At 45.5% G+C, this 25874-nt stretch overlaps 1 protein-coding gene across 1 annotated transcript in view; it reads right to left on the bottom strand.

The window, feature by feature from the left end:
* The window catches only part of LOC134404413 (phospholipid-transporting ATPase VD-like), a 54068-nt gene extending 35490 nt beyond the window's left edge, over positions 1 to 18578 (bottom strand). Inside the window, exons 1-3 of the mRNA XM_063135099.1 lie at positions 18571 to 18578; positions 17828 to 18116; positions 1576 to 1763 (exon numbers count right to left, since the gene is read on the bottom strand). Of these exons, the coding sequence (XP_062991169.1) occupies positions 1576 to 1763; positions 17828 to 18116; positions 18571 to 18578 (485 nt within the window). The remainder of the gene's footprint in view (positions 1 to 1575; positions 1764 to 17827; positions 18117 to 18570) is intronic.
* Between the last annotated feature and the right edge of the window lie 7296 nt (positions 18579 to 25874).

Genomic DNA, 25874 nt, shown 5'->3' with positions numbered 1-25874 from the left:
AATCAGTGGCATCATATGACAGGGCAACAGTGGGGCACCACTTAAAAAGGAAAATTACTTTCCACGGGGAAGTGTGACACCCTCAAAACAAATCTGCACTGGAACTTTTTGCTCTGATTTTCTCAATCTATCTGTCCCATATGTGCCCCCACCCTGTATTAAAGAACACTGTGGTCTACAGCGCTGCTCCTCAGTGCGCAAAGAGGAACAAGAAAGGCAGCTAGCAATCCTCCTGCTCAGGATGGATTGGCTCCACATGACAAGTGTCACTGTTAATAAGTGCATACAGTTTCCACCTTTCTCCTAATGGCAGCTCTGTGTGCTTAAAAACATAAGAAGCTGCCTATACAGAGTGAGACCAAAGGTTCATCCAGCCCAGTATTGTCAACACTGACTGGCAGCAACTCTCCAGGAGTTCAGACAGGATTTTTTCCTGCCCCACCTGGAGATGCCAGGGCTCGAACCTGGGACCTTCAGCATGCAAAGCTGATATTCTACCATGGAGCTATGACCCCTCCTCTAAGGGCCCCTTCAATTTAAACAGCTCAGCAACAGATAGAAAATCAAGTGCTGCATAAGGAGATGCAATGAGGGCAAGCTGCACCTGTTGAATTTCTGCCAGAAATAAAACTGTTAAATGATCTGGGGCACTGTAAGTGACAGCCACATTTGAATGTGACAACTACTTATTTTTCACCCACTTGATAAATGGAATAAAAGTTTTCTGCTAAAAACCCTCTCGCACAATACAATTTCTAACTAGAGTCCCCAAACAGCCTTAAGCTAAGCCCAAAATGCAGCCTTGTCTACCTTCCTCCACCTTCACTCCACCCCAAAAGGGACAATACTCAGCCCAAATAGGCAATGTGAAGGTTGTTCTTTGACGATGAGACCTCTGGGGGTGACAGCTGGGGCAAACAAGGCTTCCCACATACATGTGAAGCAGTCCTACGAGCCCCACAAAAGGTTGGAAGTTTTCCCGATACTTAGATGCCAAGATCAAATGTTACTTCTCCAGACACCCAGTCCTGTTAACTTCTGTAAGAAAAGGTCATCCTACTATTTATTTATTTATTTTAAAAGCAGCATTTTACCTGTTTGGGATCCACTCAGGTATTCCTTGTTTGAGATCCACTCAGTATTATGCCTGGGGTATGGATGCCAGTTGAGGTAGGAGAGTGAAAGAAGCAGGAGCAGAGAGGGGGGAGTCCTATGGGAGGCAGGGGAGAAGTGTGGGGGTCTGGTGAAGAAAGAAAGATAACTAGAGAGGGGACTCTGAGGAGATGTAGAAGGAGAAGCAGCAGCAAAGCAGTGACTAGTAACTCTCAACCCTTAAGGGCATGAGGCTGTCACCAAAGCTGGTCACTCGGAACACTGTGCTACAGTCTCCTTTCTTATGACATGCGTTTGATTCTCTTTGCTTGAACATTCTAGAAGAGCTGGAAAGAGAGCCCTGTGGCTGCCCTAGAGTTCCACAGGTCCTGGCTTATGTCAACCCAGTCACACACATCAGACACATGTTCCCTCCCTCTCTCTCTCTCTCTCTGTATCTGGATGGGGACGAGGATGACACACCGAGAAATCCTTCCCATTGCTCTTTGCTGCCTCTCAACAGATTGCATTTTTTCAGCTGTAAATCGAGTGTGTTTCTGTCGAGCAAGTCTCTGAGCCGCGTGTTTTGCAACACCAGTACTGTGGGCACGAGACAACTGGCCTTCAGTAGCCCACTTGTAAGTGTTCCTCAGATCCAAGTCAGCTCGCACCTAAGTCAAAAGGTGATGCATGCATACAATTGACACCTGCTGAAATTCCCTTTTCAATACAACTGCTAAATGTACAGGAGCCCTGTTCTCCATTCTATATTATCACCTTAACTAACAGAATAATTGTAACTTTTTCCCTGTTGTCATAGTTCTTTAACTTCCCAAGCCAGTGATGTATATTTTTCTCTTTTTTCCTCTTCCTTTAATGCACCGTTTTTGTCACTAGGTATTGCTATGTCAGTGAGGTAGTTGTGCTTTTCTTTTTTGCTTATGACTGTTATGTCTGGTCAACTGCAAAGTATTGTCTTGTCCAGAATTGTTCTGTCCCAGCAAGATAATAGGTGAGTGCATAGCGTGGCTTGTCTTGACTTGTCTGAGTATGTCAGGATCTCCTAGGCTCTGAAAGCATCTTTCTGGAGAGCACCTGCTGGTTGCATGATCCAAGAGGCCAGATTCTAGTTAGAGCATAGTTCTTCTTGACAGGAGTGGCTTGCACTTGCTAGAGTAAGGTGAACAGATATGAAAAGGCTGCAATCCTATATTCATTTACATGGGAGTAAGCTTGCTACTGACCATGTTCTTGTTTACACGGCTAATGTTCCAGAGGTATAATGACACATTTTTAGATTAGTTTCTCATTGATAAACCAGAGTTGAATCAAGCTAAGAAGTGCTAGTGAGAAGTGACTGCAACAAGCCTTTAGTCCATTTTGTACCATGGCTAACTTTTGCAGGTTATTTTATGCTCTTTCTGAATGCTAGTTTGCTAGTTTGTTGTACTAGATTTTTTTTTGCATTTGTCAGCTGCTTCATTTGTTCAGTAGTAGCAGTTTGTTGAATCTGTAAGTATGGATATGAGAAAGGTTATGGGGAAAGAGAGTTAAATGTTATGAAAGGGGAGACTATTGACACCCAGTGAAGGATTTGTGTGCTGTAAAATCAGACATGCGACCAAGGCTACGTTTAGGTGGGGCGTGCCCCCTGGGGCTTGTCATCCCCCCCTGGGGGGGCAGTGGCCATGTTGTTGGGAACGCCCCCTGGGGGCTGGACATGCTCATGGTCACTCTAACGTTGGCTCAAATTCCAAACAGCCAGGAAATGGGAAGCTGATGCCCTAACAGATGTGCCCCATGATCAGTGATGATGCGGTGCAGTGTCACAATTTGGGCATGCTTACAACTTACACCCACACTTTCCCTTGGCCTTTCAGGCCCAAATCCAGAATCCAGATGGGAAGGATGGCAGGCCTGGGACCAGCCAAGGTGGCCCATGCCTTGTTCGGCATTCTTACTGCCAGGGAGGGGAAAGAGGCCCTTGTAGGATTTTCTGCTTCAGTTGCAAAAATAATGTTAGTGGTTTTGTGTACTGTGGCTTTTGTAGAGGCAGGTGGGACCTTTTGCTGCTCTGGCACAGGCAGCAAACTGCCTTGGCGTACCCTTTTAGAGGCCACCACCAGCCCAGCATCAAGCTAGATGAAATGATGTACTGTCTCATCCTGTGGTTTTGAATCCAGGTTTGTATGCTGCCCTGCCCTGCAGGCAGGCTGCTTCCCTTGGGGATGTGGGATATAGCTTTAAGAGGAAGAAATGCACAACACCTCTGAGGCCACAATGCTCTGGGTTCCAAGTGATGTCATCACCTCAGTGATGTCATTCCGTATCTAACAGCTGTTAGGACAGCTGAGGAGCCTCAACAGAGGGATGGGTCTAGGATCTGCCTGCTGCTCATGGAAAGCCCCTCTGCCTAATTGGGGGGGGGAAATCTCCACCCCCAGATCGCAGATCACCTCCTTGAGCAGGGGCTTCTGTGCCTCTGTGTAGTATTTCCAGGGGCCTGGAGGACTGTCATGGGAAGGAGGGGCCATGGAAACCCACTTCCCTCAGCGCAGTTGCTCCAGTGTGAATCTGGATCCAACCCAGAGATGGTCACTTTTGAAATATTTCAGTACTGCTTTAATTTGGTTATATATTTGAATGCGTTAGCTGCTGAGGTTCAGAGTTAGTTTAGTTAAGTGTTACATTGACAGATAGGACTTGCTTCATGTTTCATTGAGATATTGATAATGCTATGTAAGAGTATTAAAAAATTGGGTAGAAAGGTTAGGTAGGTTAATATTGTACATTTGACGGTGTTCCTTCATGCAGGCAAAACCATTTGCCAAGTAGGAGGGGTACTTGTAATGATGCTTGTATTGTAGCTTTTCTGTCAAGATGAGGCCTAAAAGCTTTTGGGAGGCTTGGATCCTCAGACCACCCATCCCAGCTCACGTGGACTGTTCATTTCCCTTGACGTTCATCAGGGAAGGCTTACTTGATCTGCGTAGCAATGGCTCTTCCACCACCGCCCCAGCCGCCCCTGAGACCCTGGCATTACCAGCCCTTTCCATTGGCCCTGTTTATCTTGGGCTCCATATCTGGGCTCGCAACTGGTGGTTCTTGCTCCTTGCCTTCTTTCTCTGTTGCTGATGGACTTCTGAACCACAAGTTTGGTTTTCCTCCATCCCTTCATTTTTGGTTTCAGTAAGGAGTGTGCCTTCCTTCCTGAGTTCCCGCTTGAGAAGTCTTCTTAGTCTATGTGTTCAATTTAATTTCCTGGACCGTTCTGACAATGCAGAGATTTGTCATGAAGTCCTGCGCCCAGTTCCTTTGCTTTTGGGCTCTCCGTGGCACTTCTGTTATGCTGTATCTCCTCCCTTTGAGGTCTTGGAACAAGTGCAATGCAACATTCATAGCGGAGAGGGCCCTGGGCACTCGCCTTCCTGTCTTGAAGCACTCCTGTATCGCCTTGAAGCCTTGAGACTTCATCCTCAAGGAACCATAGCTCCATTCTTTTTCTTTTCGGGTTTCATTTCGCCATGGCAGCTTTGTTACAGACCACAAATAATTTTTCTTGAACCATGAGAATGGAATTTGGGCAATCCTGTTCAGCTATGGCAAATTACAGTTGCCTCCAGGTCATCAGAGGAGAAAACTCTCTATTTCACTACCATTCTTTACTCTCTCATTCTATTCTAACGTCTAACTTCTCTGTCGTGAGGTCACTCAAAATCCAAGTCAAAGTGGGCCGATTCACGTCCATCTTACTCCAAATTCAGTACGGGACCCGATTGGGCCAGCTGGCCAGCTGCTGCTTCCCCCCTGCTCGCCCGCCAACGGGACTTCCCTGAAGCCTCTGTGCACGCCCAACATCCTAGTGAGCCACTCTGTCCTGCCGTAGATCTACTGTTGTAAACTAAGTGGCCAAAAATGGACATTTCCAGCTGCTGTCGATTACCACAGTAGATCTACAGCAGGTCAGAGTGGCTCTTTAAGAGGACAGGCTGCATGTGGCGGCTTCAGGGAAGTCCCGCGGTGTCAGTGGGCAAGGATGAGGGAGGTGGCAAGCAGGTGGGGAGGGGCCAGCAGCTGGCCATCAGGCCGAATTTGCCATCTGGCTGAATTAGCTGAGTCAGGCCAAGGCGTCCCAATCGGGTCCCATACCGAATTCAGGGTGAGGTGGACTTGAATTTTGACTTGGATTTTGGGTTCAGACCCAAGGCGAAGCACATCCTTGTTCTTCACCCCTGTAACTGACACTACACTTCGGATATGGTTCTGAATTTGAAGCGGCCAATTCAGCCTAATGGGCAGCTGCTGCTCGCCTGCCCACAGGACTTACCTGAAGCCTCTGTGCATGCCCATCATCCTAGTGAGCCGCTCTGTCCTGCCGTAGATCTACTGTTGTAAACTAAGTGGACAAAAATGGACATTTCCAGCTGCTGTCGATTAGCACAGTAGATCTATAGCAGGTCAGAGTGGCTCCCTAAGAGGACAGGTGGCTCACCTGTGCATGTGGAGGCTTCAAGTAAGTCCTGCGGTGTCAGTGGGCAAGGACGAGGGAGGAGGGGAGCAGATGGGGAGGGGAGCCCATTGCACTCCTGGTTGGCCTTGCTCCCAGCTTTCCAGAGTGCCTGTGGGCACCCATGGGTGCCTGGGAAACCGCAAATAGCTGGCCCACTTCAAATTCAGAACCAGATCCAAAGTGGGCCGAGTTGCCATGAGATGACAGGTTGGTTGCAGAAACTTCATGCGGCCTGCTGAGAGAAAGAAGGGCCCAGCCAGATAGTCCCTCATCCTTGTGCTAGTTCTCACATAACTGGCACCTGCCCGCTGCCCGCAGAGAACAGTGTGAGCCTGGCTGGTGGCCAATTGTTTGGGGCCTTGTAGGAATTTTTTTCCTGAGTGAGTCCTGATTGGCCAGGAGCTCATGGGTTTTTTTTCCTGCCCACTCTACACTGACCTGGGATTGTGCAGCCTTCCTGGGCAGGCAGCCAATAATAAAACTTGCCCCATTGGATCAGGAGGTGCATATATAGGTACGGCATGGGTAAGATGGGTGAAGCGTAAAGGTGTGCTTTACCTGGGGTCTGAACCCCATATCTGAGTGAAAGTGGGCCGATTCAGCCCGCCATGCTGCGAATCCGGTTCGGGGCCAAAATGAGCTGTCTCGGTCTGACTCAGCTGAAGCACTTTGAGACAATTTGGCCCCATGACCAGCCGCTGCCCCTCGCCTGCCCACGGGATTTACCTGAAGCCTCTCGGCACACCAATGAGCCACCCATCCTCCAAGGGAGTCTGACCTGCTGTAGATCTACTGCTGTAAACTACGATGGCCCAAAATGGCCATTACCAGCTGCTGTAGTTTACCTCAGGGCAGAGCGGCTCTCAATAAGGATGGGTGGCTCCTCTGTGCCTGTGGAGGCTTCAGGGGCGAGCAGGAGGGGAAGGGATGAGTGGAAGGGGAGGGGAGGGGGCAAGCAGCGTCAGATATGCCATTACAATTTAGGAGATTGCAATTCCCAATTCGATTGGCGTTTGCAATCACCATCAACAAAGCTCAGGGCCAATCTTTAGAATTGTGCGGTTTACATCTAGACACGGATTGCTTCTCACATGCACAATTAAATGTTGCGTGTTCTAGAGTCGGCCAACCAGACAATTTCTATATCTGCACAGACAATGGAACAACAAAAAATATTGTATACCCACAAGCATTGTGAAATTAAACATATTAGAAACGTGTGCTTTCTCTTTTCTTTCTTTTCCATTTAATCAGACTGAGCCACAGCAACGCATGGCCGGGTACAGCTAGTGGTAAATAAAACAGTAGTCCTTATTCAACTAAAGCAGTGTTGTCTTATGTCTTCATTTCGGGGTCTGGGCGCATCACCGCTGGCTTACTTTCCTCTATTCAGAGATTTCTATCCCAAACTCAACAGAGCGATAGTCCTGGGAGTGGGGGGGCACCATTAAGTGCTTTAAAACACTTAAGACACAACCCGATGCATGTTTAGAGAGAGAGAAGATTTTTCAACTCCCGGCATGTCCCAGGCAGTACAGTTGTCTGGGGCATGCTGGGAATTGTAGGACTCTAGTCTGTCTAAACATGCATAGGATTGCGCCCCTAAACGGAATAGTGTACCCACTTGGGGTACAATATGGCGGGCCAGAGAAATCAGAGAAATCTTTCAACTTTGTGTGTGGGGAGCTCCGAGCAAAAATCCCGATGCTTTTTGGAATTTTTGGAAGCCCCAAAATTACGATGGAACACGTAAGTGGGTTGGGGCTTACCTGGCAGCAGGGCCAGGTAGGAGGGGTTGGGGTTTCTTACCTGCTCCGTCGTCGCAGTCCAACACCTTTGGAGGGCACCAGGTTGGGGAAGGGCTGCTCTAAACAAAAAAAGAAGTAGGTGGCTTTAAGTTGTTCGTCATCAGTTTTCCACAACCCCACAGTCACCTCTGCATATCCTATTCTCCATCCTGTCCTCATGGTTTATCTGCTTTGGCAGAATGAGAATTTCACTGGTACTTTCTGCCTCCTTAGGGAGGATGTGGCGTTAAGGCTGGCGAGCCTTAACTCCCAATTTCCCCGCTTTTTGGTGCTTGGTGGAAAAGTGTACGTCCTTAACGTTGTTTTATGAACCGTAGGTTTTTTGTTCATTGAATTTCATGGCTTTTTGTAAAGGATGACGAGAGCCCTGCCCTCTTTTAAATGCGGTCACTGTAGTATGGCTCTTGCAGCTTTCACTGTTGTGATGAAGAGGAGATTTCACCAGGTTCTCCATATATACAAATGACACCTGGTGAAATTATTATTATTATTTATTTATTTATTTATTTATATAGCACCAAGAGCTATACTAGAGTAATCAGATACAAAAGAGGTCAGGGCTTCTGCAGCTTGCACTGTTGTGATGAAGAGAGGATTTCACCAGGTTCTCCATATATACAAATGACACCTGCTGAAATTCCCTTTTCATCACAACAGTGCAAGCTGCAGGAGCTATACTAGAGTAATCAGATACAAAAGAGGTCAGGGCTTCTGCAGCTTGCACTCCCTCGCCCGCCGCGCGCTCACTTACCTCCCTTCACTCACCGCCCGCTCCAGGCTTCGAAGCCAGGACGCTGGGGTTCGAGGCGGAGGCTTTAGAGTAACCCACCCGCGAAAAGACACTGACAATATTTGCTAGAGGAGGCAGCCATTTTCTCTCAATGTTCCAATATAGCTGATATAGTAAGAATGATGGAGACAAGCTGGAGAGGTTCAGAGGAGGGCACCCAGGATGATCAGGGGTTTGGAAACGAAACTCCATGAAGAGACTGAAACAACAGAGCATGTTTAGCCTGGAGAAGAGAAGACTGATGGAACCAGTTACTTAGGGAGGTTGTGGCCTCTCCCACACTAGAGGCCTTCAACAGGCAGCTGGAGAACCATCTGTAACGTATGCTTTAGGGTGGATTCCTGCATTGAGCAGGGGTTGGACTCGATGGCCTTATAGGCCCCTTCCAACTCTACTATTCTATGATTAAAAATGAATTGCTGTGATTCAGGGGGCTATGACAGTTTTGTTCGTTTATTTATAAGGGTGGAAACGGTACAGTAACTTTCAGAATTGTATCAAACTTATTCTCAGCAGCTATTCAGTGCCCCAATGTATAGCTGAACACCTAGAAACTTATTCCATTGACAATGTGATCCAGACATCCCATGATAAAAAGTTGGCATGAAATATTTTTTGCAAAACTAGCAATAAATCATTATTTATTATTACATTTATATACCTCCCCATAGACAAAGCTCTCTGGGTGGTTTACAATACATTTACCTCATTACTTGAATATAAGGTTTAAATAATATCTGAACCTGGCCCAATGGTGCAATCCTATGCATTTTTAGACAGAAAAGTAAAAATCCTACAACTCCCAGCATTCCACAGCCAGTCTTGCGGGTTGGGGCATGCTGGCAGTTGTAGGCCTCACCCCCTCTCAACATGCATAAGATTACACCCTTATGGACTTAAGAGTATTTCTGCATCTACCCCAGTGATGCTTCCAGTAACAGGATGCAAAAAGAGAAAATATTTTCAATGTATTATTTTAATTATTATTATGCCCAACATGTTTCAGAATGAAGAGCTCATTAACTTTTGTAAACTGCCCAGAGAGCTTTGGCCATGGGGCAGTATGTAAACACAATAAATAAACAAATAAATTAATCAGGGGGGTAATCTTTACAATCCCAAATTCTAGGAAGCGGATAAGACAGCTTCTAGAGATGTGATCCAGACCTCTTCAGAAGGGGGAATAGTGTTAATCCAGACCTCTTCAGAAGGGGGAATAGGGTTTTGGTCAGTCTAAATTGTCTCCAGGGTTCCCTTACTCAGTTCCTCAGATCACAAAGAGCGCTTTGCCATGGATTCCTATGGACAAGTATGGTTCCTCTATGGAGCTCAAACATGTCTAAAGTGTCCTATTTTTAAAGAAAGACTGTATTTTAAAGAAAGCCATCTCAAACCTTAGAGAAACAGCCTTTTTTTTAATCTTTAAAATAAAAAAGGCTGCAAAGGGAGTCTAGAAGGATCACGGTGGTCTATGAAGTAATGTTTCCTGAAGGAAGAATATTGCCACAGTTAAAATTGAAGTTCTTAAATAAATAAATAATAATATTTTAACTTAATTGCTTTTCCTTCACCTAAGCAAAGATGAGGTTCTAATACAATCTCCAGTGGAAAAGAAAGAAACTGCCACTATATTCCTGCATTGAGCAGGGGGTTGGACTCGATGGCCTTGTAGGCCCCTTCCAACTCTGCTATTCTATGCTTCTAAATACTGACATTTCTGCTGCAAACTAATGTCTGCTTTTGTTTGTTTTAAAAAGAAAGTCTGAATCATTTTACTTATAATAGAAAAGGATGGAACTGCAAATAGCCTAAAACTGTTTAAAATTAATATCTAGACACACAGAACCATAGAATAGCAGAGTTGGAAGGGGCCTACAAGGCCATTGAGTCCAACTCCCCCGCTCAATGCAGGAATCCACCCTAAAGCATCCCTGACAGACATCCCTGACAATGTCTTAAGAGAAATATTTTTACAGAGTTTTATCCATACACACACCCAAACTTCCCCAGTAAGACTTCGAGATTAACACTGCAAAGGCTGGAATCTGTACAATTTTCAAGCTTGCAAGTTAAATACAGTTCACACCAGCACCCATGTACCTGCTTTTGCAGTTGTCTTGCTACTGCTGCTGCAGCACAGAGCTACCAGCTTTAGACATTGTTGTTTTGCAGCAATCCTTTGCAAACCACCATGTGAGTTTAAGGGGGAAATTGCAATTTTTTTTGCAAATTAAGCACAATTAAAGCAGGATGCATGAGAGTACTTCACAATAAAAGCTGATTTTAAGGTGGAAAACTTCTGAGTCCTTTGCATGCAATTTGCAGTGATTGCAAGGTATAGCGCTGGTGCAATAAAGCTCTTAAGCAGCCAGCCCCCTACATTCACCTAGCCACCATCCCCCCCCCACCGACCCCCCTCAGTCTTTGTGATATGTGGATGTATATACCTTTAAGAGGCCTGTAGCTGCTAGTCTCCAGGTCCTCATCGAAGGCCTGGGCGGGGCCTCTGTTTGAGCCACTTGGTGGTGTGGGCCTTGCTACAGGGTTTTGGAGTGTCACTGTTCTAGGAGGTTTTAGTAATAAAGGAATCCAGCAAGGAAAAGACTCTGAAGTTATTGCCTGGTAGTCTAAGGGCAAGTGGCAGGCTGAGCACGTAAGCTCACCCGTATGGTCCCTATGCCTGAGGGATACTACATAGTGTCAGAAGTGGACTATCCCCTTCAGAAATCCATTTGAAGAGGGATTTTAGTGCCCGCCGCCATATTGGAATAAAACATGGAGCATTTTAAACCTCCTTCTGAGCTAAGCTTTATTGCGAACTTAGGAGAAAATTTGAGGAAATGGGAACAGAGACTACAAGTATACCTTACAGTTACAAAAGCAGAGAAAGAGTCAGAAGACTACAAAATTGCTGTAATGCTGCACTGCATAGGAGAAAAGGCTTTAGAAATTTACAACACCATTCCTAATATCTATGCAGATCCTGAAAGTCAGACACTAGAAGAAGCCCTTGCTGCATTCAAAAATTATTGTGAGCCCAGGAGAAACCCTGTTTTTGAACGGTACCAGTTCTAGAAGCTTTCTTATAATGAGGAAGCAGGCATAGACTGTTTTGTTACAGCCCTTAGAGAAAAATCTCAGCATTGTGAATTTGGGGGCTCCACAGACCTGATGCTTAGAGACAAAATTGTTTTCAGCATCTCAGACAGCAAGCTTAAAGAAAAGCTTCTAGAAGACCCTAAGTTGACTCTGGAGCAAGCTATTACCATCTGTAGAGCAAAGGCTCTTATCAGGGCTCAGGCAACAGCAATGACCTCAGAAACAAACATCTTAGCCATCCAACATAAAAGCGGAAGGACCATAAGCTCCCAATAAAGTAAAATGGCCCCAAGGCAGACCTTTGCAACAGTTAAACCTACAGCGGCAAGGGGCAATTCCTGCAGTAGATGCGGTTATGTTCACAGGCCCAGGCAGTGTCCAGCTTTTGGAGAGACCTGCAATAGGTGTGCAGGAAGGAATAACTTTGCTAAAATGTGTAGGACACAATCTGAGCCTTCCAGTCTCACCAAAGATGTAAATGCCTTGTTCATGGGAGTAATGACTACATGCCATCAAGCTAGGCTCATGGGAAGCCTAGAAGCCTGGTATAGCACAGTAGTTGTGGCAGGACTTCCAGTTGTTTACAAGTTAGATTCTGGATCTGATGCTAACACAATTCCAAAAGACATTGCAGAGTGCTTGCAGGATAAAGTGCATACAGCAATGACAAATGTGACACTAATTGCCTTTGGTGGAGCAAAGGTCAAACCAAGAGGTACCATTGTAGCTCCTTGCAAAAATGGTCTTAAGAATCGAAATCTAACCTTCTATGTCACAGAAACTGGAGATCCACCACTTCTGGGTCGGTCAGCCTGTGTAGCCCTTGACTTGATCAGACGTGTGCACGTATTAGCAGTACATTCTCCAACCAAGATGGAGGATCTCCTCAAACACTATTCTGATGTTTTTGAAGGCCTGGGTCGTTTCCCAGGTGTGCATCATATTCATGTGGATCCCACAGTATCACCTGTGGTGCATGGATGCAGAAAGATTCCCTATGCAGTCATAGCCCCTTTGAAAACAACATTGGAAGACCTAGAGTCAAAGGGAGTCATTACAAAGGTGACTAATCCAACAGCATGGGATAACACAAAAAAAGAATGGTTCACTCAGGCTGTGCCTTGATCCCAGGCAGTGAAGCGACAACATTTTTCAATCCCTACAGTTGAGGATGTGCAGAGAGAACTTGCTGGCAAAAAGTTGTTTACCATCTTAGATGAGAAGGATGGCTACTGGCAAGTGGCCCTAGACAAGGAGTCATCGGAACTATGTAGGTTTAACACCCCGTGGGGGAGGTATCATTTTAATAGACTGCCCTTCGGCATTAAGTCAGCAAGTGAAGTCTTCCAACAGAAAAATTATGAGTGCTTTGGGGACATTCCTGGCATCCACATCATTGCCGATGACATGATTATTGCAGCATCCAGCAAGGAGGAGCATGATAAGATACTTAAACATGTACTTGACAGAGCGCGGAAAAAGGGTGTCAAGTTTAATAAAGACAAATTTCAATTATTGGTGGATACTGTCAAGTACATGGGCCACATCTTCTCTAAGGATGGTGTACAACCAGATGACAGCAAGGTGGAAGCAATCATCCGATTACCTCCCCCTGAAGATAAGAAAGGTCTCCAAAGAATTCTGGGCACCATTCAATACTTGGCCCAATACATACCTTTTTTTTTTAATTTTAATAATTTTTATTTAAAAAAACACATAATACAATTACCACATAAGAAAAAATAAACAAACAATCATACATTGCTTATAATTCCAAGTTATACATAACTAGTTTTCCATAATCACATAACATATCATAAATGCACCCCACCACCTTTCGGGATCTACTCTTGCTTCCAAAATCTCATTGTTTCTTCCGGTGGTGATTTTCCACCCCCCTTAGAGAATACATATTCTAGGAACTGTTTCCAGATTCCCTCAAATTCGTTTACATTTGTTATACCTTTTCTTAACCTTATATTACATGTCAATTTATCATTAATAGCTATATCCCATATTTCCTTATACCACTCTTCTATATAATAATTTCCCTGCACCTTCCAGTTCCTCGCTATAATTAACCTTGCTGCTGTCAACAAATTGGTTATCAATTCTTTAATCTCTTTATTACACTTTAAATTACCATATAGTGATAGTAATGCTACTATAGGTGTCTCTTCCATCTCTATTCCCACAATTTTTTTTATCTCAATAAACACCATTTTCCACAATTTTTGCACACATTCGCATTCCCACCACATATGTAAATACGTTCCTTTCCCTCCACAACCTCTCCAACAATTTGCTGAATTCGTCTTATTTATTCTATTTAATCTCACCGGGGTCAGATACCACCTCCAAACAATTTTGTAATAATTTTCTTTTATTCTCACAGACATATTTCTCAACACTCTTTGTCTCCATATTCCCTCCCAACTCTGCTGCCCTATCTGCACTCTCAGATCAGTTTCCCATACCATCTTCCCCATTTCCCCTATCTCTCCCTTTCCAGCCAATATTCTATATATTTCACTTGTTAAACCTTTTATCCTTTTAATTTCTCCTATCTCAATTTCTTTCCTAAAAATCAAATCTTCAAATTTCATCATTTTACTACACTCCCCATTATCTCTTACCCATTTTTTTGTCCATTGCTCTAACTGCTGATAATTTAACCAGCTTAAATTCTCCCCCTTAAACATCTCTTCTATTTCCCTCCCACTATTCGTCTCTCTTAACCAATCTTTTAACCTCATTATTTTTTTCTCTATTAAAATTTTACTCAGTCTCTCTTTTAAATTCCCTGGAAAGTTTCTTAACATTATCACAGGTGTTAATGGAGATATATTTGAAAATAACTCCTTCTTATATAATCGCCAGATTTCCCAATGCTTTCTCAATAAAGGGTTTCCTATTTCTTCCCCGCTCTTTTTATTATCTTCTCTAAAAAATATATTTTCCAGTTGCCCCTCTTTATCTTTTCTTACTCCATCCTCCAACCAACCTAAATCCCCTACTCCTATAATGCCTTCTACTATATGTCTTAATCTATTGGCTGTATAATATGCCTTTATATTGGGGATTCCCAATCCTCCTTTCTTCTGTGCTAAGTACCACCACTTTTTATTTATTCTCGCTTTCCTACCTCCATTACAATAATTATTTAACATATTCTGCCAACTTTTTATCTCTTTCTCTGATATTCTAATTGGTAACATTCTAAATACAAAATTAAGCTTAGATAAAATTTTCATTTTAACTAAAGCTATTCTCCCAAACCATGACAAATTTAACCTTTTTTCTATTTTATCTATAATATCTTTTTCAACTTATATAAATTCTCCTTTTCTAAATCCTCTAAATCTTTAGTAATTTTAATTCCCAAATATTTAATTTGTTCTTTAACTCTCATTTTCTCTTCCTTTCCTTCCCAGTCCTTCACTTCTTTTTTTATATAGTTAAATGTCATCATTTCTGATTTTTCCCAATTTATTCTTAATCCCGTAACTTCTTCAAACTCTTTCAAATGTTGTTTAATTCTTCTCATTATCTTTAGTGGATCCTTAACAGTTAACAACGTGTCGTCTGCAAACATTTATAATTTTAATTCCTTTTTCAAACCTACTCCTTCTATAATCCCATCCTCTCTTATCACATTTGCCAACAATTCCATAACCAGTACAAATAGGACCGGCGAGAGTGGGCACCCTTGCCTAGTTCCTCTGGCCAGATGTATCCTTTCTGTGATCCCATCATTTATTACAATTGAAGCTGTACTTTGAGAATATAGTTGTTCTATTATACCTTTAAATCTATCTCCAAATCCCATTCTTAATATTACTCTTTTTAGTGCTTGCCAGCTCACACAATCAAACATCTTAAATATATCCAACGCTATTATTCCCGCTTTTATTTTTGATTTCTTTACCTCCTGCGTCATATTTATAACTCTTCCAACTAAATTGTGCATTTGTCTCCCTGCAACAAAACCACACTGGTCCTCTCCAATATAGTTCCCTATGAAAGTGTTCATCTTCTTTGCCAAGATGGATGAGAAAATTTTCGCATCCTGGTTTATTAAAGATATAGGTCTGTAAGAATCGGGGATTGTCAAATCCTTATCTGCTTTTGGGATTAAAATAATTAATGATTGATCCCAAGATGGCGGTATCTTCTCACCTCCTATTATTTCATTATATAATCTCAATAATTTTGGTACCAACATTTTTTAAAAAGTTTTATAATACTCAGATCCCAACCCATCTAAACCGGGAGATTTACCCCCTTTCAATTTCTCAATAGCTTCCTCTATTTCACTTTGCGATATAGCCCTTTCAATTAATTCTCTATCCTCCTTTATCAAACCCCTCTTTATATTTCTATCTATATATTCCTCCATCCTCATCTTATTTACATCCCTTCTTTTATACAACTCTTGATAAAATTCCTGAAATACTTTTATTTTCTCTTTCATAGTACAACATAATTTCCCCCTCTGATCTTTTATTATTCCAATTGAATTCTTAGATTTTTCTTTTTGTGTGAGCCTCACAAGCACTCTAGAGTTTCTATTACTGTTTTCAAAAAACTCTCTTCTCAAATAGATTAGGTTTTTCTGTACTTCTTCCAAATTTAAATTTTCTAATTTCTTTTTCTTTGCTTGCACTTGAATTAATATTTGTTTATTCCTACTTTGTAAATATTCTTTCTCCAACTTCTTAATTTCCTCCTCTAACTTTTTTTGATTTGCAGCTTGTTGCCTCTTTAAAGTACACATTTCTCTAATACATATCCCTCTAGTCACAGCTTTCATTGTATCCCACACCATTGATGTTGATATTCCTCCCTTTTCATTGATTTCCCAGATTTCTGATAATTCCTTCTGCATTTTCTCCACAACCAGGTCATATTTTAAAATCCTAGTATTCAACTTCCACCTTTTCGCTTCTCTATAATCTCTTTTAATTGTAAAATCTAAACTGATTAATGCGTGGTCTGTTACTTTGATTACCCCTAATTCCATTTTACATACCTTAGTTGCCAAATCTTTTGAGACAAAAATGTAATCTATTCTAGAATAAGTTTTATGAACTGGAGAATAGTAGGAATAGCCAGGCTCCCCACCTCTAACCAACCGCCATCCATCAATATAATCTTTTTGTTTTATTATTTTATTTAAAATTGTAATATTATTCCTCATTTCAAGTCTGGTGGGGTTAGACTTGTCCAACCTATTATCCATCACCATGTTAAAATCTCCACCTAAAATAACACTTCCTTTTTTAAAGTCTTCTATTTCCTTAAATAATTGTTTATAAAAACCCTTTTGTCTCTCATTGGGTGCATAAATTGCTTCTCCTTCTTCCTCCTGGGATAGCGAATCATCATCCATCCCCAGGCTTCTCAGCAATTCCAATCCTTGTTCCAACGATGTTACTCTATGATGTTTCCCATCTCGCATAAACTTCAAAAACACAGGGTAACCCCAAGAGTAAGCCACACCCTCCCGCTTAAGCTTTGCTGTAATTAACTTAACACTCTTTCTCCAAGCGATGGTCTGCTGACACAAATCATTATAAATTTGGACTGTTGATTCCTGAAATTTCAACGTTGTTATTGGTCTTAATTTCTTCATAAGCTGCTCCTTCTTGTAATAATTAGCAAATTTGACCAAAATATCTCGTGGCGTTGCTCTGGATCTGCTCCCTGCTACTCAGTGGATTCTATCTATCTCCATCTCTGTTATCTGGAAGTCTGGGATCAGCTCTTTGAACCATTTCACAATCACCATCCTCAGGTTTTCTCCTTGCATCTCGGGGAAATTCCTAATTTTCAAATTCCCCCGTCTAGACTGGTCTTTGAGGTGGATCAATTTATTATTTATTTATTTATTTATCATACTTATACCCCGCTCCTCAGCCAAAAAAGGCTCTCGGAGCGGCTTACACTTAGCAAAAAAGACAGTCCCTGCCCTCAGGCTTACAATCTAATAAAGACATGACACAAAAGGAAAAGAAGTCAAGGAGGGAGGGAGGGAGGAGAGAGAAAGAGAGAGAGAGAGAGTCCAGCAGGAGCAGGCCCCGATGTTACTTCTGCCTGCTCCTGTCCCCTCGGTCCTTCTTCTTCCCCACAGGGCCAAGATGGCAGTTTGCCCTGTGGGGGGGGAAGAGTCCAGCAGGAGCAGGCCCCGATGTTACTTCTGCCTGCTCCTGTCCCCTCGGTCCTTCTTCTTCCCCACAGGGCCAAGATGGCAGTTTGCCCTGGGGGGGGGGAGAGTCCAGCAGGAGCAGGCCCCGATGTTACTTCTGCCTGCTCCTGTCCCCTCGGTCCTTCTTCTTCCCCACAGGGCCAAGATGGCAGTTTGCCCTGTGGGGGGGGAAGAGTCCAGCAGGAGCAGGCCCCGATGTTACTTCTGCCTGCTCCTGTCCCCTCGGTCCTTCTTCTTCCCCACAGGGCCAAGATCAATCTCTTCTCATATTGATCAAAAATCAGATTGTGATCAGATATTTGTTTTTCATGCTTATCTACTTGTTTGGAGAGCTGCTTCATTTCTGTTTTTACTTCTTTCACATCTTTCTCTGTTTGAGCTACTGCAACAGCCAGCTCCTGCATTTTTTTAGAAACCTCTTCTTTCATCTGCTTCATCTCATTGAGTGTTGCCTCACTATTAGCTTTAAATAATTCTTTAAGCTCTTCCATAGCTGGGTCTGGCTTCTTTCCAGCTTTTGCGGCCATTTTTCCCTCGTCTGCAAGCTCTCCCGTCTGTTTATCAAAATCCTGATCACTCTCCTCTCCACTCTCACTAGACGTAACCTTTCTTAAACGTGCATGTGATTTATCAGAAGGATGAACTTTATCCCTGGCCCAAGTGTGTTTTTATTATTCACTTTATTTTTCCGTTTTGGCATTTATCTCCAGCGTACCTGTTACCGAGCGGAAGTCAGTCCTTTATAATTCTCAAATTCGACTCTCCCTTTAGCTCAGTAACATAGACGTCTGTTATATATCTTCCAAATGCTGATAAAAGCGTTTAATTACTATCTCTGCTCTCCAGTAGCCATAAATCGCTGTTCGCAGTCCGGCTGAGTTCAAAAACGAAACTAAGTTATTTATAGCTCTTCCAAGCCTCTGCGACACAGAAACTCAGCTTCCGCTGACAGAGAAATCTCCTCAAGCATTTAGAATAAACATTACTTAAATATCTTGCCAATTTTATGAGTTATTCATGCTTTATTAGGCTCCTGTCCGGGTGCTCCAAAAATTTTGCTCACCTTCTCATGGCCGTCAGGCTCCGCCCCCCGGCCCAATACATACCTAATGAGTCCAGCCTAACAGCTCCCCTCAGGACTCTTCTACGAAATGATATTATGTGGCAATGGGGGCCTGAACAGCAGGCAGCTCTTGATGGACTAAAACAAGCCATTACAACTGCACCAGTCTTGCAGTATTTTGACCCTAAAAAGCAACTATGGGTCCAAGCTGATGCATCCAAGGATGGTTTGGGGGCATGCCTATTCCAGAAAAATAGACCAATTGCATATGCTTCTCGTGCCTTTTCCAAGGCGGAGCAAAATTACGCACAAATAGAAAAGGAACTCTTGGCAATCGTCTTTGCAATGTCAAAATTCCATCAGTATGTTTTTGGTGTCCAAGTAAAAGTCCAATCAGATCATAAGCCACTGGAGGCAATTTTTGCCAAGCCACTGGGGAAGGCCCCAGCAAGATTACAGAGAATGTTATTACAACTGCAGAAATATGATATTCAGATCCACTATACGAAAGGCAATGACATGTTTATAGCGGACACACTTTCTAGGGCGACTACAAGTACTCTCGCCACAGATACAGAACCTCTGATTGAAGATAGAGTGATCTACAGTTTGTCCAGTACAGACCCGCTTAGTGATCATATGCTCAAATCATTGCAAGAACACACATCAGCAGATACATGCCTACAGGGCTTGAAGACTCTACATATTAATGGCTGGCCCAGGAGGCGTAAACAGATTAGGCCTGAACTTTATCCCTATTTGCCTCTCAGAGACAGTATTCGAATTGAAAATGACTTGTTGCTGGTGGGACATAAAATCATCATCCCCCAGGGCACCAGAGACAACATGTTAAAACTGCTGCACTTACCACACCAAGGGGTCAATAGATCTAAAGCACATGCTCGGGCATTGATGTATTGGCCTTGTATGAATGAAGAGATAGAACGGTGGGTCAACAATTGTCAGCCATGCCAGGAACATCAGCCAGTCAATCAGAGGGAACCAATGATCCCTCATGAGATCCCAGACCTGCCATGGCTAAAGGTAGCAGCTGATATTTTCGAGTTACAAGGTCACTCTTACCTGGTAGTTATGGACTACTTTTCTAAGTTCCCTGAAGTTCTCCACTTGACGGATGAAACAGCTGTGACTGTTGTTGCCAGATTGAAGGCAACATTTGCACGTCATGGTATACCTAAAGAGATAATCTGTGACCATGTACCATTTGCGAGCCAGGTTATGAGACAATTTGCAACTGAGTGGGGGATCACCTTGACACATTCGAGCCCAGCTTACCCCCAGTCCAACGGGCAAGCAGAACGTACTATACAAACCATCAAGCACATGCTATCGAAAACTACAAGATGGCGCTGATCCATATCTGGCTCTGTTGAACCTGCGTAATACTCCAGTAACAGGTTTAGATTTTGCTCCTGCCCAATTGCTCATGGGACGTTTACTAAGGAGCACACTGCCAGCTATTACATCTGCCCTGAAGCCCAGGGTGCCACGTGGAGCGCACCCTAGATTACAAGATCGACAGAGGCAGCAGAAAGCATATTATGACAAACACACAGCACCTCTTCCACCTTTGCAAGTAGGAGATAGGGTCAGGTTGAAAACAGCTTTAGGTTGGATGCCAGCATCAGTAGCTCAGAAAAGAAGAGAGCCACGCTCATATGTAGTTGAGACTCCCCAAGGTCAAACTTATAGAAGGAACAGGGGGCACCTCAGGAGGGATTGCTTTTCCCCTGTGGGTGCAACCAATGTGGATCTAGGGGTTACAGAGGAGCTGGCATCCCCTGAGGCAGTGGTCTTGCCAGAAGGCCCTCAAGGTGAGCTGGAGCTTTCGTCAGATGTAACAGCAGATGGAATCGAACAGACACAGAGTGGGCGAGAAGTGAGACTACCAGCAAAGTTTAAGGACTATGTTATGGGATAGTGGTGAAGAGCTGAGATTGACGAGTTAAGATTTAATTGAACAAAAGTTATTGTTTTTATGGAGAAGGGGGGATGTGATATGTGGATGTATATACCTTTAAGAGGCCTGTAGCTGCTAGTCTCCAGGTCCTCATCGAAGGCCTGGGCGGGGCCTCTGTTTGAGCCACTTGGTGGTGTGGGCCTTGCTACAGGGTTTTGGAGTGTCACTGTTCTAGGAGGTTTTAGTAATAAAGGAATCCAGCAAGGAAAAGACTCTGAAGTTATTGCCTGGTAGTCTAGGGGCAAGTGGCAGGCTGAGCTGGTAAGCTCACCCGTATGGTCCCTATGCCTGAGGGATACTACAGTCTTACCTTCTAATTGCTTCTTCTGCTTGCTTGCAGCTTTCTTCTTCTTCTTCTTCCCCTCGGCCTAGGCAGGGAGTGGGGGGGACACGCTTCCAGGAAGTCCCAGAATGCGTCCCACAGCCCCCTCCCTCAGCGTCAATGGGGCCTTGTACTTGCTCTGCACGATCTTGCAGGCAAAGTATAAGGCCCCATCGAGGCAGGGAGGGGGCGGAGACGCTGGGAGGAAGCCTGGGCCCAGCTGAGGTGAACTCCTTGCGCGGCTGCAGGCCCGGGTGCTATAAGGAGGCCCTGCCCCCCAGAGGATGGCCTTGCTTGCTCCCAGACTCTCTCCCACTCACTCCCTTCTCCCCCTCCCTCCTTGGAACCTGAGACGCATGCGTGAGCTTATCAGAGTCCCATAGGCTAACATTGGACTCAAATAAATTAATAAAAAATCAACGGAAGCAGATATTTTAAAAAGAAAGGCTATTCCATCAATGAGGAGGACAGGGGAACACAATCCCATCAATGGATTGGAAGGTAAGGGTCCCAATTTGGCGCTATTAGTGCGCAAAAAAGGGGTCACCAAACAGGAAGTGGGCCTGATCAGTTTGAAACAGAGATGCTTCCCCCCCCTTTTCAACTTTAAATTGCCATCCAGGCCTCAATATACCAGCAATCTCCCAGCATTTCTTTCTGGCAGTACCGCGTTTCAGAAAGATTCCTGAAATATTTTTTATTTTACGCTGCTAGGTTGACCCACCCCCCAGCAATTTCATTTAACATGGCAGAATGCTCGTTTTACTGACGGCCCTTAACTACAGGAATCACGACTGTGATTCCTGTAATAGTGTATATTCCCACCAGGTGTCACCAACTGCCAGTAGGATCCAGGCAAGTGAAGCACTCCAGACATCCCAAACAGCCAGCAGAGACCCAGAGAGAGGGGGGGGGGGCTAAATTGGATCCCATTTCCTCCCCCTGCTCTTTTGGCAGCATACGAAAGGCAGCGTGGTGTGTCTCAAACAGCCTTTTGTTTAATGATTTTATTGAAAGAAGGAGACAGTTGTGGGGAAACAGGTTTGACAAGGAGCGGCACTCTTTCCCTTTAGGGAATATCTTCTCTTTCTCTCATACCCCCCACAACCCGCCCTCCTTCCTTTGCTCTTCTTTTTGATATCAAAAAGCCTTTCTTCCTTCCTCCTCCTCGCCTGCCCACCTGGCGTATGTGGCGCATTGCTGCCACTGCCGCCGCCACCTCCTGCTCGGGGTCTTCCTTGTGCACATGCATTGGGGTGCGTGTGGAAGGGGGGGACGGGGAGGATTTTCCTGGCAAGTGGAGGGAAGCCTTGCTGGGAGCCCCTGTCCCAGCCCTCCCAGAGGTGGTTGTATAATGTTGGTGTGATGGAGCTAACAACAACAACAACATCAACAACAGCTTTTATACGCTATGGGATAATTCAAGGGAAATGGGTAGGTGTGATGAAGCTTTGACACTGGCCAGCATTCACCACTCGAGTCCTACCTTTGTCCACTATTTTAAGGGCTTACTGGCATTGCTGTTCCTTTAAGCAGACTGTGCTTTGCAACAGAGGTATATACAGCATTAACAGGCTGTGTTTGCAGTGCAGGCCCTCTGCGGACGTAGAAGAGAGGACTGCAAACTGGTCAACTGTCTCGTTATTGTTTCAAGTGCCACTCCAGAAAATGGGCTGTATCACAGCAGGGAAGGGATGGGACAAATTACAGTGAAGAAGGTGTAAGGAAGGGGTTAAGTCATACATGGAATAGCTGTTTTTAAGAAATGTAAATGTCCTGTCGTTGGTTTTAGGATCAGGAGATAATCGGCCAGCTGCCCGTGGGCGTTTGGGTACATCCTGGCTCCGCTCAGTCCAGGCCGGGCGTCCTTGAGAAAATTAACATCTCAGGAGAAGTGTGAAATACCTCATCGGGGGAGAACCGGAGGGAGGGGGGAAAAGAGTAGTTTAGTACTTTAAAGGGATACAAAATGAGGGGCCTGTTGTTCTGAGCTGGCAGACTCCATGGCTGGGTGATGTATGATTTTGAAACATTGTTTTAGTTTGCTGGTGTTGGGGTTCAATGTATTCTAGTATGTCTTCATGATTTTAGTAGCTAATCCTGTATTTTGTTTGCCTCATACCTAATAAATAAATATTGGGCTTAAACCTCTAAATTGAGAGCTGTGTGCGTTATTCCGGGGATCTGTGCAAAATCCAGTGGAAGGCCAGCTTGGCTGGGTCTGGTTTCCTTTACATGGTGGGCAGCGCTGGGATTCGACACAGATCTGGAGGAATAAAACGCTGGCAAGAAAAGGAGAGCAAGAGATAGAGAATTGAACCCTAAACCAGCAAAAGTTAGACCAGCCAGGATGTTTCAGGAGGAAGGGGTGGCAACCCCAGGAGAAGAGGGATTATCTCAGAATCAAGGAGCAGAAGCTCCAGGAGTAGAAACTATGGGGGGAAACCCTCAGGAAGGAGCAGGAAGGGAGCCCAGTTCGTCCACCTTAGGGTGGGGAATGCAGGGGATACCTGGCTTCGAGGGCGGAACCCGGAGACGGTCCACGGTGCGGCTGTGGGGACCGGAGGAGGAAGAGGAGAGAGCGTGGTTCAAGAGCGAGCCCGGGATGTCTCTGCCAATGGTACTGCTGGCAGGGGACACTCCGGGGAGGCCAGGAACACGGCGGTCAACGACGCCTCAGTGGGCCGCAGGGCCGGAGGAAGACGGTCGGAGGGTGCAGGGCCCATGGCTGCAAGGGACTCAGCTGCCCCTGCCCCCTCGCCCGCCAGGAGAGGCGGACAGAAATGATCTAGGAGCAGAGGATGGAGGAGAGACCGAGGAACAGAGAGTGCGCCGAATGTATTCGGAATGTATGGAGCTGATGTCCCGGCACCTGCAGTTGATGGAGAGAGGGGGAAACCCCGGGCCACGGGTCGACAGACAGGCGTTCCCTGTGTTCCAAGAGGGCTATGACGTGGGAGCGTTCCTGGCCCTGTTCGAGGATACGTGTGACGAGATGGGGGTGCCAGCAGCCCAGAGAATGAGTTTGTTGAGGCCACAAGTTACGGGAAGTTTGCGAGAAATGATAGCCACCATCTCACGGGAGCTGCGCCACAACTACCAGTATTTTAAGAACTTGGCCAAGGAGCAGTTCGCCTTAACGGCAGAGCACTGCCGGCAGAAGTTTCGACGCCTGGCCAAGAACCCGAAGGAGACTTTTGCAGTGTTTGCCACCCGGATGATGATGGCGATGGAAGCATGGATGGATGCGGAAGGAGTTCGAGACTTGAGAGGAGCGAAGAATTTGGTGGCTAAAGAGCAGCTGTATCGTCAGTTCCCCGAGAAATTTGATGCGTGGGTAGGGGAAAAGAACCCCGCAACCGTGATGGAGGCAGCGAAGATGGCAGACCGGCTGCAGGCGTTCAAGCGGAAGGGAACCGGAGGAGTCCCGAAGACTCCAGAGAGGCGTCCCGGCGGAGCAGTTCCAGAAAAGAAAGCCGCTTGGCCAGGGAAGGAGCAGCGAGAGAAAAGTGGAGCGATACCAGCGGGAGCCCAGGCGAGCGGAGGGTGCTTTTATTGTAAGGAGCTGGGGCACCTGAAGAGAGAATGTCCCAAACTGGCAGCCAGGTCGCCGGCCGGGGGAGTAAAGCCGCTACTGGTGGTGCGAGCAGCAGCGGCACCGACAGCACCACCGTCTCCGGTGTCCGACTTGGAGTGGGAGTACATGCGGGCCGAGTCGGCGGGAGTGGCCCAGGCGGTTGCGGGCCCTGGAAGTCCCAGCCCAGCGAATGCAGTCTCCATGCGGCTGGTAACCCCGGCTCAGCTCCAGTGGACTCGTCGAAAATTCTGTGAGTGCGTAGTAGTCAATGGGAGGACGGTTCGGGCTCAGAGGGATACCGGAGCGGATCTTAGTTTGGCCCACGTGGGCTTGCTCGAGCCTGGACAAAGACTGATGGGCCGAACCGTAAAGGTGACCTCATATGGAGCACCTCCTTTCGAGGCCCCGCTAGCCCGAGCGAAAATTGAGTATCAAGGATGGAAGGGGGAGCTAATTATCCTCACGTATACGGAAGGACCTGCCTTCCTCCTGGGCAATGACTTATGTTTTAAAGTTACACAGTTAGCAGTAACAACCCAGGGGAAAGCGGCCCGGCAGGATCCCTCCTTACAAGTGTGCTGAGAGGCAGCGGGAGGCCAGACGGAGGGAAGGGGGAAGGTGGGAAGGGCGGTGTTTGTATGGGAACAGGGAAGACTTTACCGCAGGTTCTCACCCAAGGGAGGAGGAGGAGTGGAGCAGAAGCAATTGGTGGTGCCCAAGTCAGAAAGGGGAAAGGTGCTGGAGACCGCACACTTGGGGATACGCCGTACGTTAGAGCGGGTGAGCCAGGACTTTTACTGGCCAGGGATAGCCCAGGAGGTAAAGGATTTCTGTAACTCGTGCGAAACATGTCAGCGAGTTGGGTTTCCCCGAGGTCACCCGAAGGCCCCGCTACGTCCCTCCCTGATTACGGAAGTACCATTTGAAAAAATGGGAGTGGATATTTTGGGTCCCTTTAGCCCCGCCACCCGAGGGGGGAAGAAATTCATTTTAACGCTAGTAGATTACGCTACTCGGTACGCAGAGGCTGTGCCGTTGTCGGTTATTTCGGCCCCCCAAGTGGCAAAGGCCATGATGTCCATTTTCACAAGAGTGGGGGTCCCTAAAATGTTGGTGCATGATCAGGGGGGAAACTTTATGTCTTCATTGTTAAAGGAGCTGTGGCAGTTAGCGGGAGTACAACAGTGTGTAACAGCGGCGTATCACCATGAAGGGAACGGGTTGGTGGAACGGTTTAATCAAACCTTGGGTAAAATGCTAAAGGCGTACGCTACTAAACATATGGCTGACTGGGATCAGGCCCTGCCCTACCTCCTCTTTGCGGCCCGAGATGCGAAAAGTGATAGTTTGGGATTTTCGGCGAATGAGTTGGTTTTTGGAAGGGAGTGTCATGCCCTGCGTGGACTTAGAATCAGAAGATGAGG

The sequence above is a fragment of the Elgaria multicarinata genome, chromosome 10, assembly GCF_023053635.1.
Source record: "Elgaria multicarinata webbii isolate HBS135686 ecotype San Diego chromosome 10, rElgMul1.1.pri, whole genome shotgun sequence".
Lineage (NCBI taxonomy): Eukaryota > Metazoa > Chordata > Lepidosauria > Squamata > Anguidae > Elgaria > Elgaria multicarinata.
The sequence above is the reverse complement of the archived record's forward strand: the minus strand, read 5'-3'. Positions and strand labels throughout refer to the sequence as shown.